At 34.5% G+C, this 14,808-nt stretch overlaps 1 protein-coding gene across 1 annotated transcript; it reads left to right on the top strand.

Annotated features, from left to right (window-relative positions):
• Positions 1 to 271: 271 nt before the first annotated feature.
• Positions 272 to 10,779, top strand: LOC122141215 (neurogenic locus notch homolog protein 1-like). Its single transcript, XM_042747838.1, has 12 exons — positions 272 to 283; positions 726 to 806; positions 888 to 1,456; positions 2,360 to 2,773; positions 2,874 to 3,022; positions 3,995 to 4,205; positions 4,946 to 5,027; positions 5,112 to 5,274; positions 5,356 to 5,654; positions 8,243 to 8,390; positions 8,508 to 8,605; positions 9,425 to 10,779. Exons 1-12 carry the CDS (start codon positions 272 to 274, stop codon positions 10,625 to 10,627), a joined length of 3,429 nt encoding a protein of 1,142 aa, XP_042603772.1. The 3' UTR covers positions 10,628 to 10,779.
• The last annotated feature ends 4,029 nt before the right edge of the window (positions 10,780 to 14,808 follow it).

The raw sequence follows: 14,808 nt of genomic DNA, 5'->3' as shown, positions 1-14,808 counted from the left end.
TACACATTTTTGTTTTATTGATTGATTTATTGAAGTAAACTTAGAATTATACTTCACAGGTACACTTTAAAATGTAAACATTTATTTATTTGATTATATCTGAGAAAAATATTTCGAAGTATACTTACTTTTCAATTTAAATAGATTTTATTTATCTTATTAGCGAAAATTAACAAAAACTGATTTTTGTGAAGTTTTGTGCATCACGTATAATTTACAATTTAAACGTTTACTTAATTTCTTTATAAATTTAGTACAAAGTATATGAAGTATGTTTAGAACTGTACTTAACAGATATAATTTATAATTTAAACATTTTACTTATTTATTTATTGATTTATTTATAAATTCAATACAACAAAAACTGATGAAGTATACTTAGAATTATAATTCACAGATATAATTTACAGCACAATTAAATTTTCATTTTTTTAGCATAAATTCAGTACAACAAAAACTGATAAATTATATTTAATTATACTTCACAGATATTATTTATTTTAGCATAAATGAAATTTAATGCACCAAAAAATATGAAAAATACTTAGAATTGTACTTCACGGATGTAATTAACTATTTAAACGTGTTTATTTATTGCATTTAGGAGGGGAAATATGTTGTTGTTGTTGTTTTTTTTTTTTTTTTTTTTTTGTGAAAATTTTTATTTAAATGTGTTTTTTGTATAAAAAATAAACAACCGCTAAAAAACTTTCAACAACTGCAAGGACAAAACACCAAAAAAAAATGGAGGAACATGTGCTGTAGCAAGCAACACCAAACACGGATACATCTGCAAGTGTCAGCCGGTGAGTAAAAACACACATCACATAAACTCGTGGATCAGTTTAGAAACCCCTTGCGCTCGCTAACCTTTGGCTCTCTCTCAGGGTTACTCTGGCTCCTCCTGCGAATATGACGCCCAGTCCTGCGGCTCCCTGCGCTGTCGTAACGGCGCTACCTGTGTCTCGGGACACCTGAGTCCCCGCTGTCTCTGCCTGCCAGGCTTCAGCGGACACGAGTGCCAAACACGCATGGACTCGCCCTGCCTCAACAACCCCTGCTACAATGGCGGCACCTGCCAACCCATCAACGACGCCCCGTTCTTCCGCTGCTCCTGTCCAGCCAACTTCAACGGACTGCTCTGCCACATCCTTGACTACTCTTTCAAAGGAGGGCAGGGCCGAGACATCGCCCCGCCGCCGGTGGAGATCCGATGTGAAATCGCTCAGTGTGAAGGCAGGGGCGGAAACGCCATCTGTGACACCCAGTGTAACAATCACGAGTGCGGATGGGACGGTGGTGACTGCTCTCTGAATTTCGACGACCCGTGGCAGAACTGTAGCACCGCCCTGCAGTGCTGGAGGTACTTCAACGACGGTAAATGTGACGAGCAGTGCGCCAACGCTGGCTGCCTGTATGATGGATTCGACTGCCAAAGACTGGAGGGGCAGTGCAAGTGAGTGAAATTTATTTATTTTTCATTTAATTAAATGTTTCAATTTTATATTTTTATTTATTTGTATTATTTTTTTGTGTTACTGTTTTACTATATAATATATTTATAATTAAACATTGAGTGTTATTTTAAACAGTCTTTTTTTTTTTTTTGCTTCATCATTAGGGGCTTGTTTTTTTTTTAAATAATTTTTATATTTATTTATTTTATTTTTGCAGTTTTTTATATGTGTTTGTGTGTGTGTGTGTGTGTGTGGTGTATTATATATATATTATTTAATTTAATATATATCTATATATATATATATATATATATATATATAATTATAATCTTTTTTTTTAATTACTTCATTAAGGATTTTCATTGTCATTTAATTTTTACAATCTTTTATTAATTTTGGAAAATAATAGAAAAATAGTCTAATAGAAAAATCCGGGGAGAAAATCATGAAAAAATTATTAATGAATAATGATTAATGAATAAATAATTAAATGTTACTTACAACATCAAGGCTGTCACAAGGTTTATTTTAGTATTATTTATGTACTACTAATTTATTTATTAATATTTTGAGTGATCGTTTATTTTTATATTTTTCAATTTTCACTGTAATTTCAAATCATTTGTCAATGTTATTTTATTTAAATTTTATTTAAATATTTAATATTTCCAATAAGGTTTCATTCATTTTCATTCCAGTTTTGATTTTGGTAGATTTATGGTCTGGTTTTATTTTTATTTTAAATATTTTTTTTAATTACTTTATAATTAATTTAAATTTTGCAGCCTGTTATTACCCTTAGGAAATGCATCCTATAATATTATGTTAATAATAATAATAATTACATATAATAAAATTGTAATAAAATTACCTCAACCCTAACCTTCAATCTCTGTCTTCAGTCCGCTGTACGATCAGTACTGTAGGGATCACTATGCAGATGGTCACTGCGATCAGGGCTGTAATAACGCTGAGTGCGAATGGGACGGTCTGGACTGCGCTGATGACGTTCCTCAGAAACTGGCTGTGGGAAGTCTGGTTCTAGTGGTCCACATCCCACCAGACGAGCTTCGCAACCGCTCCTCGTCTTTCCTCCGCGAGCTGAGCGGACTGCTGCATACCAACGTGGTGTTCCGCCGTGACCCTAACGGAGAGCCGCTCATTTTCCCGTACTACGGCAACGAGCACGAGCTGAGCAAGCACAAGCACTCTGATTGGACAGACCCGGCCCAGCTGCTGCAACGCGCCAGGAGGAGCCTGACGGCCCTCATGAAGCCCCGCCTACGACGAGAACTCGATCAGATGGAGATCAAAGGGTGAGTGAAGACAAAACACTGTTAAATCGGAATATTTAAATGCAATTAATCATATAATGGTGCTTTATATTTGTGATATTCAACTGTTTATGTGTTGCAGGTCTATCGTCTATCTAGAGATTGACAACCGTCAGTGTTACCAGCAGTCTGACGAGTGTTTCCAGAGTGCCACGGATGTGGCGGCTTTCCTCGGAGCGCTGGCCTCTAGCGGGAATCTCAATGTTCCTTACATCATCGAGGCCGTCACAAGTGAGTGCCACATTTATGCCAAAATCACTGTTATTTTAGTATTTTTATGTACTATTATAGTACTTATTAATATTTTGAATTAGCTTATTTAAAAAAAAAATCATTTTAATTTTAGTTTAAGTTTTAGTAATTTTGTTATGCACTTGTTTTTTTTTTTTATTAGTGGTTTTTAAACTTTTATATTTATGAATAAATCATTTTTATTTCAGTTTTGGTTTTTATTTTCAGTTTTAGTATATATTTTTTTTCAACATTCCTAATTTTCGTTCAAGTTTTTCATTTAATATTTGTTTTTATTTTATTTCAGCTTAAAGTTTTCTTTTAATTTTAGTTTGTTTTTATCTTTAAATTCGTTTTTTTTAAAGTTTTCTATTTATCTTTATTTTTATTTCAGTTTTAGTCATTTTAGTACTTAAACTTAACTTACTTTATTCCAGTTTCCCAGCAACATTTCAAATTTTCATTTTTTTTATTTTTTTTTTTATCTAATATTCATTTTATTTTAGCTTTAATTTTCAGTTTTCGTTTTAATTTTAGTTTAAGTTTTGTGATTTGCTTATGTGCTTTTGTTCTTTTTATTAGTTTTTTATATATAGATATATATATATATATATATATATATATATATATATATATATATAGCTTTAAATTACTTTTATTTTATAATTTTTGCCAAGCAACATTTCTAATTTTCATTTGTTTTTCATCTAATATTCATATTTTAGCTTTAATTTTCAGTTTTCATTTTAATTTTTGTAACTGTTCTTTTGTTCTTTTTATTAGTTTTGTTATTATTCTTTATAGCTTTAAATTATTTCAGTTTTAGTACTTAAACTCATTTTATTTCAGTTTACTTGCCAAGTAGCATTTCCAATTTTTGAATATTTTTCATATGATTTAACAATTTTAGTTAACTGTAACACTAAATCATACTCTACACACCTCTGCATTAATAACTGTGTCTGTGTGCAGGTGAGGACCCCCCCACAAAGACAGGAGAGATGTACCCCATGTTCCTGGTGCTGCTGGCTCTGGCGGTTCTGGCGCTGGCGGCTGTGGGCGTCGTGGTCTCCAGGAAGAGGAAGAGGGAACACGGGCAGCTTTGGTTCCCCGAGGGGTTTAAAGTCACAGAACCCAAAAAGAAACGAAGGGAACCAGTTGGAGAGGATTCTGTTGGACTCAAGTGAGTGTGTGATCAAAAAGACAGTGTCATATATAAATATTAGATAAAAAACTTAAATTAAAAGAAAAAAAAATGTTGTCTTGGCAACTAAATTAAATAAGTTGAAGTACTAAAATTACAATAAAATAAAATCAAAGCTAAATGAAAATATTTTAAGGTTTTTTTTTTAAAGCACATTAAAAAATTACTAAAACTAAGATTAAAATGAGAACTGAAAATACAAAAATAAAAGCTACTTCAAAATTTTAATAAATACTATAAAAGTATATAAATAATTCTAAAATAATGCCACACATAATTCATTAAATTCATTACAAAAAGTTATAATGTAGTATAATATCCTCTAATATAATGTAATAGATCTGTTTGCTAATGAATGTCTTTCACCTAAGTGTGACTTTTATAATGCAGTTTAATAATACTTATATAAAATGTATAAAAATATATAACAATTAAAGGGACTAAATGATAATTTTGTAAAATTGTATATTTTGCACCTAAACTTATGTGCAGTGTTATTTTTGTATTATTCTGTCTCTTTTTTTTATTATTATCATTATTAAAATATCTGCTAATGAATATATTTCATATTAGTCTAAGTGACATTTATAATTCCATTTAATAATATATAAAATGCATTTTTGTTCCTAAAGTTTACAAAAACAGACATCATGTAGTTGCACGTAACTGTTTTCCACTTTTATCACTCACATTAATGATAACATTCCACTTCCCATCAGGCCTCTGAAAAACTCGGACAGCTCTCTGATGGATGAACAACTGAGCGAATGGGCAGAAGACGACACGGCTAAACGGTTCCGGGTGAGTGATGAAACATCGTCTGCTGTCTGTTAGAGCTACTCCATGACTCCGGATGGATGTGTAACGGTGTGTATTTGTGTGCAGTATGAGGAGCAGTCTATTCTGGACATGAGCGGACAGCTGGATCACCGGCAGTGGACACAGCAGCACCTGGACGCCGCCGACCTGCGTCTGAACTCTATGGCTCCGACTCCACCACAGGGCGAGATCGAGAACGACTGCATGGACGTCAATGTCCGCGGGCCTGGTGAGCGCTTGCACCCTTACCATCACTTACTGATGACAACTCTGGAGTTTTCTTTAAAACTGTCCTCGGTTTCTCTCGTAGACGGTTTCACTCCACTGATGATTGCGTCGTGCAGCGGCGGAGGTCTGGAGAACGAAAACGGCGAGGGAGAAGACGATCCCTCTGCCGAAGTCATCACCGACTTCATCTACCACGGCGCCAACCTGCACAATCAGACGGACCGGACCGGCGAGACAGCGCTGCACCTGGCTGCCCGCTACGCCCGCTCAGATGCCGCCAAACGCCTGCTGGAGTCGTGCGCCGACGCTAATGTTCAGGACAACATGGGCCGCACGCCTCTCCACGCCGCTGTTGCTGCTGACGCACAGGGAGTCTTCCAGGTAAATGACAAAAATACCGATTATATCCATCTTTTCATGATTCAGGAGGGTCTAAACTAATTTAATTTGTGTGAAAGCATCAACATCTACAAGATGTTATTAATAGTATTTTTAATAATAGTAGGAGTAGCAGTATGTTAATAATAATAAAAATAATAATACTTTTAAATGCTATACTTTAAATTTTAATTGATTTAAATTTTAATAATATTATAAAATAATATTTAATCTTATGTTATTGATAGCTAAATTTGAAAAATGTTATTAATTAATTATAAGTATATAATTATAATAATTAATTAATTCTTTAAATTAATTAATTAAAAAAATGGTAATTGAAATAAAATCAAATAAATATTAGATATTTAAAAAAAACTTTCATTTTAACTTTTTAATTTTTATTAAAATTTAAAATGTTGGCTTGGCAACTAACTAAAATAAGTTTAAGTACTTAAATTACTAAAATGAAAACTTAATAAATAACAACAATAATAATAATAGTAATAGAAATATTTCTAAAACTAATAAAATTACATGTAATAAAGTTCTATTTAAACTTACACTTAAATGTAATCTAAAATGAAAATAAAAAAATTATATAAAATATAAAAATAAAAGCGAACAGTAAATAGTACTACTAAATAGTACTAATACAAATAATACTAAAATAACACTGCACATAATTCATTAAAACAATTAAGTTTTTATTTTATATTTGCTGTCTTTCATAGAAGGGTATGTGACATTTATTTTGCAGTTAAAATTTTTTTGTAATATACATATAAAGAGTATGCAAATATTTTCACTATGCAAATCGTTGCAAAGCAGCTTTACAGAAGATTAAAGATTCTACATTATATTTAGTAATAGCTTATCATTGGTGACTATATCAAGTTGATGTCCATTATAGCAAAATTTTGTAGTTTTGTATGTTGTCTGAGGGTTTGCATCATCTGAGGTCCTCTAGGGGGTTGGCATCATCTCTTCTCGGGTATTCGGTCATCTCAGGTTTTTGTAAGGGCTGAAGTTTGTGTAATACCTAGTTACCACGGGATGCCAATCCCATGGCAGAAACAGAGAAGGTAATAGAGAAAAATTAGTGTAGCTGCTGTTCCAACTAAGCAAAAAATGATGTGTTCAACCGAAGCAAAAGAATGAAAATGTGCATTTGGACAGATGTAACAGAAGTACAAGGTTATGAGATGCATTATGTGAATGCTTGGCTAAGGAGATGTGTCTTTAATCTAGATTTTTTAAACAGAGAGAGTGTGTCTGAACCCTGAATGTTATCAGGAAGGCTATTCCAGAGTTTGGGAGCCAAATGCAAAAAAGCTCTACCTCCTTTAGTGGACTTTGCTATCCTAGGTACTATCAAAAGTCCAGCGTTTTGTGACCTTAGGGAGCGTGATGGATTGTAGCGTGGTAGCAGAAGACTAGTTAGGTACGCAGGAGCTAAACCATTAAGGGCCTAAAAGTAAAGTAATAATATTTCTAGTAACTGATACGGAACTTAATAGGTGCCAGTGCAGAGACTGTAGTATTGGGGGTAGATATGATCATATTTTCTTGACCTGGTAAGGACTTATCCGCTGCATTTTGGACTACCTGTAGCTTGTTTATTGAAGAGCAGGACAACCAGCTAGCAGTGCATTACAATAGTCCAATCTAGAGGTCATGAACGCATTGAACTAGCTTTTCTGCATCAGAAAAAAACAGGTAACATGTTCGTACCTTCGCAATGTTTCTAAGATGGAAGAATGCTGTTTTTGTAACATGGGAAATATGATTTTCAAAAGACAAGTTGCTGTCTAATATAACACTCAGATTTTTGACTGTAGAGGAAGTAACAGTACATCTGTCTAGATGCAAATTGTAATCAACTAATTCTGTGTAATGTTTTTTGGTCCAATAAGTAATATCGCTCTCTTATCCGAATTTAATAGGATTGGTCATCTAATCTTTTAAATTTTTAACACACTCTGTTAGCTTAGATCATTAAGAAGTTTCACCTGGTCTTGTTGAGATATATAGTTAGTATCATCAGCATAAACAGTGGAAACTAATCCCGTATTTTCTAATGATATTACCAAGGGGCAACATGTATATTGAAAATAGCAGAGGACCTAGGACAGATCCTTGTGGCACTCGATACTTTACTTTGTGGATGTTGAGAGTATTCATTTCTTTTTGAATTATTTTCTCTTTCCCTCCTCCCCGCCCCCACTCCCAATAATAATAAAGAAAACCTTTGCCCACTGACAAGGATAACCACAAAACGCAAACACAACTCCATCCAACATCCAGCAAACAAGCCTAGCACACCTGCCTTAGGATTCAAGATTCTTTCCTTTCCCTCCTTTCCCCCTTTTTATATTACAATTTAATAATATATTAAATGATTATTTCATGTATAAATGTATATTTTAATATATAAAGTCGATATATAATATCTATAATATAATAATGTATAATATTTGATGGATAATTTGTTTTGTGCACATTTTGTATTTATAGCATGTAATGTGATGTTCTTTAGCTGGACTTAGTTGCTGAATATTCTTAAAACATTGCCTTGTGTTTTGCCACAGATTCTTATTCGGAACCGAGCAACGGATCTAGACGCCCGTATGCATGATGGAACGACTCCGCTGATCCTGGCCACCCGATTGGCTGTCGAGGGAATGGTTGAAGAGCTCATTAACTGCCATGCAGATCCCAATGCTATTGATGATTCTGGTATGAACACAAACAAACGTTATATGCTCAAATAAATTTCTCAAAACATCTTTCTTAGGTGTTATTTTGAGGATGCATGGCCGTCCCCACTAACTGACTGTTTTTATGTTTCTGTAGGTAAATCTGCTCTTCACTGGGCGGCTGCAGTTAATAATGTGGACGCTGCTGTCGTTCTTCTGAAGAATGGAGCAAATAAAGACCTACAGAATAACAAGGTGGGTTTGTGCATCAGAGTGTCAATGAATTTATAATTGAAAATTATAACTGTTATTTTTTATTATTCCAAATGAAAAACTTGTTTTTGTAGCAGTGTTATTTTAGTATTATTTATATACTTATTATAGTTTTTATTATTATTTTGAATTTGCTTTTATTTTTACATTTTAAGTTTTAACTTAAATATTAATTAATTAATTTACCTATTTACCATTTTATTAGCCCCCATTTCCCCCATTTTTTTTTATTAATATTTGTTGATTTTTTTTAGCTTGGTTTTCATTTTTATTTATTTCTAGTTAGTTTTTTTATTAATATTTATTTATTTATTTATTTGGTTTTCATTTTTAAACTTATTTCATTTAGTTGCCAAGGAAAAAAATTCTCATTTCCGTTTTAGTTTGTTTTTCATCAAATATATCACATTAAATATTAAAGCATTAAAGCTCTATTAAGCATGATTCATCAGTGCACATTAAAAAAATAGTACCTTGTGTTTTTGTAGCAGTGTTATTTTAGCACTGTTTATTTACTTCTAATATTTTTTATCAATATTTTGAATTGGCTTTTATGTTTACATTTTAGATTTTCTTTTTAACTTTTGTTTTTTGGTTATTTTTTGGTTATTTTTATTACAGTAGTAGTATTAATAAGAATAATATAATTTAATAATAATCAAATGTAAAAATATTTAGGATTTAATTTAATATTTTATTTTATTTATTTCCAGTTAGTAATTTTAGTACTTTCATCTACTATTTATTTTATTTCAGCTTTCAAGTAACAAAAATATTAACGATAATACCCTTGGTTTGCAGGAGGAGACACCACTTTTCCTGGCTGCTCGTGAGGGCAGTTACGAAACCGCTAAAGTCCTGCTTGATCACCTGGCCAACCGTGAGATCACCGATCACCTAGACCAGCATCCACGCGACATCGCGCAGGAACGCATGCACCATGACATCGTCCGTCTGTTAGAGGAATACAACCTGGTCCAGAGTGCCGCGCTGCCTCTATCGCCCCCTCTCTGCTCGCCCAACACCTACCTGGGCATCAAACCCAGCCCGGGCGGCGCCAACAACAACAACACGGCCAAGAAAGCGCGGAAACCGAGCAGTAAAGGCGTAGGAGGGAAGGACAGCGGAAAAGACATGAGAATGAAAAAGAAAAAGGCTGGAGATGGCAAAAATGGAGGCATTATGGAAGTGGGCGTCCTCTCGCCTGTCGATTCGCTGGAGTCGCCCCACGGTTACCTGTCGGATGTCTCGTCCCCACCTACGATGACATCACCGTTTCAACAGTCCCCGCCCATCACTTTGAATCAGCTCCAAGGATTGGCCGACACCCACATGGGCGGAGCTCTTCAGAGCTTAGGGAAGCCATTTGACTCTGCTCCTCCTCCTCGCTTATCGCATCTGCCAGTGGCTAACAATGGAGGTGGAGCTCAAACGGCGGCGTGCGATTGGCTGCAAAGGGTGCAGCAGCAGAAACAGCAGGCAGGCTTCACAACCCTGATGCCCACAATGCTCTCTTCCACCAGTATGTCACAGGTCATGGGCTATCCCACATTGCAAAGCAGCCACCTCGGCATGCCGTCGCACATGATTCCCAACCACGCCCATCAGAATATGGTGCCTATGCAGCACCAAAACAGTGCCGCATCTGGCCACGCCCTCTCTCATCATTTCCTAGGCGACTTAACTGGGCTGGATCTTCAGTCCGGCTCAGGACACGCCCCCATCCAGACCATCCTTTCGCAGGATAGCCAGCGCATGGCTCCGCCCATTTCTAGCACACAGTTTCTGACCCCGCCTTCTCAACATAGCTATTCCAACCCTATGGACAACACTCCCAGTCACCAGCTGCAGGTTCCCGACCACCCGTTCCTCACACCCTCCCCTGGATCTCCCGACCAATGGTCAAGCTCGTCTCCACATTCCAACTTGTCTGATTGGTCAGAGGGCATCTCGAGCCCACCCACCAGTATGCAGATGAACCATATCCCAGAGGCCTTCAAGTAGGCAGGGCTTTGGCATCTAGAAGCTAAACTGAATAGACAATTTTATATTAATGATAAAAACTCTTTTTATGATTTTTCTATGCCAAGAATAATTTTTATTCATTTTTGTATTTATTTATATGCATTTTGGACTACAGATATAAGATTTTTTTTAATTTATACTGTATTTTATTTTTATTTTGACTATTAACTGTTCTGAAAATAATTTTGAACATTATGACGCTGCCAGAAATTTTGTTGTTGTTGTTGTTTTTAATTAAAATTTCAGTATTAATTAGATTTTATATGGTCCTTTTTATCAAACGATTAGTTTTCTGTGAACAAAAATGTTGAAAATTATCTTAAAGGTGCAGTAGGAGATCTTGGAAAATTCTAACCTTAGCCTGATAGCACTGAAAGCAAACATCCCACCCGGACAGAACAGACCAAGCGTTTTGATTGGACGAACATTTCTTGGTCCTACGCCTTCCAAGGGATATATAAATACATAAAAATACATTTAGACCACTTAACTTAATGATTGCTATCTGGATGTGAAGAGACTTTCAACCAGCATAACAAAAAATTCTGAAGAAAACAAACACCTAACCCACAATAAATTCAAATAAAATGTATAACACTCGTTCAAAAATAAAACACTATCACACCCCTCTACACACACTTTTTTTTGTGTTTTTACACAAAAGAGAGTTGTTTATAGCTGATTTACACTATGTTACTGAATATAGTCTGTAAACACTGTTCTGAGTTTATTTTGTACCCAAATCTTTTTCCCATGGTACCTTGCTTTAGGTGTTTTTGGGAGCTTTTCGTATGTAGCGTAGTGTTCACTGTTATTTATTGCCTGCTGTAGATATGTAGGACATATTATGACATGTAGATGAGTTTGTGTGTGTGTGTGAGAGAGAGAAGAGACAGGTGTGTCGCTGTGTGATGACATCATCGGTGTGCATGAGGTGTGATTGTTGCTTTCCAGACATGTTTTATAAATGCAGATCAAATTTTTTAATGGTGACATGAAAAAGAATGACTTTTAGTTTGTGGAGGGAAAAAAAAAGTATTTTGTTCAATGATTTTGTAAAGTAACTTTTCTTGATACAATAAAGGACACCTTTTGGTGACATTACTTTTATTCTGTGTTGCCAAACTTGATTTGCCTTCATTATAATCATGTGAATAGCAAAAAAAAAAGCATCACTATTATTATTTCTTAAACTATTGTTTGTAAAATTTTTAAAGGTTTTTGAAAGTCAATTTACTCCCATTAAGGCTGTATTTATTTGATCAAAAACTGAGTAAAATCAATAATATTGTGAAATATTGCAATTTAATCATTACAGTTTTCTATTGTGATCTATATTAAAATGTAATTTATTCCTGTAATGCAAAGCTGAATTTTCAGCACATGATCTTCAGAAATCATTCTAATATGCTGATTTTCTGCTCAAGAAACCTGAAAAGTAAATACTAGTATAAATATATAGATGAAACCAATAGTCAGGGTATAAATTAAAAGACATTTAGGCATTAGGCAAATTAGGAAAACATTATTACTTAAAAGATAAGAAATTATAGGCACCATTTCTCATTTCCTAAACAGTTATGTTTTTTTTCCCCGCATTATTTAGTTGTAAAAAAAAAATAAAAATCACTCAATACAAGACAATATTACCCATCTTATTTCAAAAGCTTCATGTACATCATGCAACAAAACCATTTTTAAGTAAATACAGTATTAATATTTTAAATAGCCATAGTATGTTTTAACTTCTCGCTCACAGTATGAATTTTATTTTTTTAAATAATTTAAATAACCCAAAAGAACCCAAAGCATCTCTGGATAGATAAGTGTAAATGCTTTTCCCAGATTCAAGAGGAACACGTGATATGAACTGAATTAATTTTTCACTGCTTCACCTCCGCTATTTAAAGACTGAACGAGGCTCATGATTCACCTGCGGCCCTCCATTTACATCCTACACTTTTAAATATGAAACAATAACAGCTTCATGTGTCTTCGGTTTTCCAGGCTACTCATGCATTAAAGTAACTTTTAGTTTGTTCTGTTCCTGAGTCCTGACAGTGACTCTGTCCCTGTGTGACTCTGTTTGATCGATTATACTCCTGCAGTGAACTGGAAGTGTCTGATCAATGGACATACATCAGAGAGTGTTTGTTGACAGTGTGTGGACATGCATTAAAGGAACAGTTCACCAAAAATAAAAATTTGCTGAAAATGTGCTCACCCTCAGGCCATCCAGAAAGTAGATGAGTTTGTTTCTTCATCCAAACAGATTTGTAGAAATGTAGAATTACATCACTTGCTCAGCAATGGATCCTCTGCAGTGAATGGGTGCCGTCACAACGAGAGTCTAAACAGCTGATAAAAACACATGCAACAACAAGAAAAAAAAAAAAAAAAGAGTCCACAAGTAATCCACTCCAGTCTTGTGAAGCCAAAAGCTGTAAGCATATATTTTAACTACAAACCTTCACTTCTGGCCAAAATTTTAGTCCATAATCCATAAAAGCACTTGCTCCACTGAAAAAAATAAAGTCAACTTCCTGTTTCCTCTCACATCAAAATCCACCCACATATTTGTTTAAAGCTGTTTTTGGCTTGTAAACGGTGCTTTATCTGTGCATATTGTCCTGATTCAGGTGGGACGACTTTTATTCCCTAGAGAAAGAAAGCAATATTATGAATATAGGACTATTTTAACCGGAAGCAACGATTAAAAGTTAAAAACACCTTAATTATGGATTTGTTCCGCACGTTAATTGATTAATGTACTGTAATATTTGATGGCCAGCAGCATATATTGTTTTTAGACTTGGCTAATCGTGAACCGAATGTGTCAGATTTCAATCCAATGTAACGATAGTTCATAATATATCAAATCATCTCTCTCTCACAATTTATGTTTTTGTTTTTGTTGTTGTTGTTGTTTCCAAATTAACATTTAACTCCATGCTATTTTTGAAAAATGTTAGTGGTAAAAATGTTAATTACTCTATAGATGTATAGATCAAATCAATAGTTGGGGTATCAATCAAACTAAATAAAAAAACAGCACACAGCAAATTATATACATATTATTAAGTAAAAAATAAAATTATAGCTGCAAGTTCTCAATGTTTTGCTATAATCATGCAAATTTTATTATAAATGGTTTCCTGTAGTCATGCAATATTTTTATTATTTTATATTTTTATCATTATTTGATACTTGGAATTGAGGCTCATCAGACCAGAGAATCTTGTTTCTCACAGTCTGAGGGTCTTTTAGGTGCTTTTTTGCAAATTCCAAGTCTGTTTTCCTGTGTCTTCACCTGTTTTTATACAGTCTATGGTCTTCACTGAGGAGAGGACTGAGTTTGGCCACGCAGCCATAAAGCTCAGATCGATGGAGTTTCTCCTCCAGGTTTCTCCTGTCTCCACATATGATCATGGAGCTCAACTAGTGTGACCATCAGGTTTTTGACCACCAAACCAACCAACTCCCCCATCAATCATTCTCACATTTTCCACAAGGCCAGCTCTAGGAAGAGTTCTACTAGTTCCAAAAAACTTCCACCATTATGGATAATGGAGGCTACGTGATTCTGTGAACCTTCAATGCAGCAGAATTTCTCTGAACTCTTCCCCAGATGCTTGGTTTGGTGCAAACCTGTTTCTGAGCTCTACAGACAGTTCTTTTGACCTAGGGCTTGGTTTTTGCTCTGATATGCATTTTCAGCTGTTAGACCTTTTATTAAGTCATGTGTGCCTTTCCGGATCATACCCATTCAACTGAATTTGCCACAGGTTACGAGCGACATGAATGCTCCTGAGCTAAATTTCAACTGTCCCAGATAAGGGTTTGAATACTTATGCAATAGAATTTTTTTTTTTTTTTTTTTTTTGCTTTACTATTATAGTGTATGGAGTGTAGAATGATGTGTGTGTGTGTGTGTGCGGGTGGGTGTAATTTAAAGCATTTTAACATAAGGCAGCAACATAAAACATGAAAAAAATGAAGGGGTGTGAATACTTTCGCAAGGCACGGTATAACTGTAACTTAACAGCAAAGAAATGGTCATTTCTTTCTTTGTTTAATTCAAAGAACAGTAACATAAGTTTTATCACGAACTGACATCACAAAGAAGAAAAGGAAAATAAAAAGGAAAAGGACAGAAAAAT

Source organism: Cyprinus carpio, chromosome B21, assembly GCF_018340385.1.
Source record: "Cyprinus carpio isolate SPL01 chromosome B21, ASM1834038v1, whole genome shotgun sequence".
NCBI lineage: Eukaryota > Metazoa > Chordata > Actinopteri > Cypriniformes > Cyprinidae > Cyprinus > Cyprinus carpio.
This window is presented reverse-complemented; position numbering and strand designations above follow the sequence as displayed.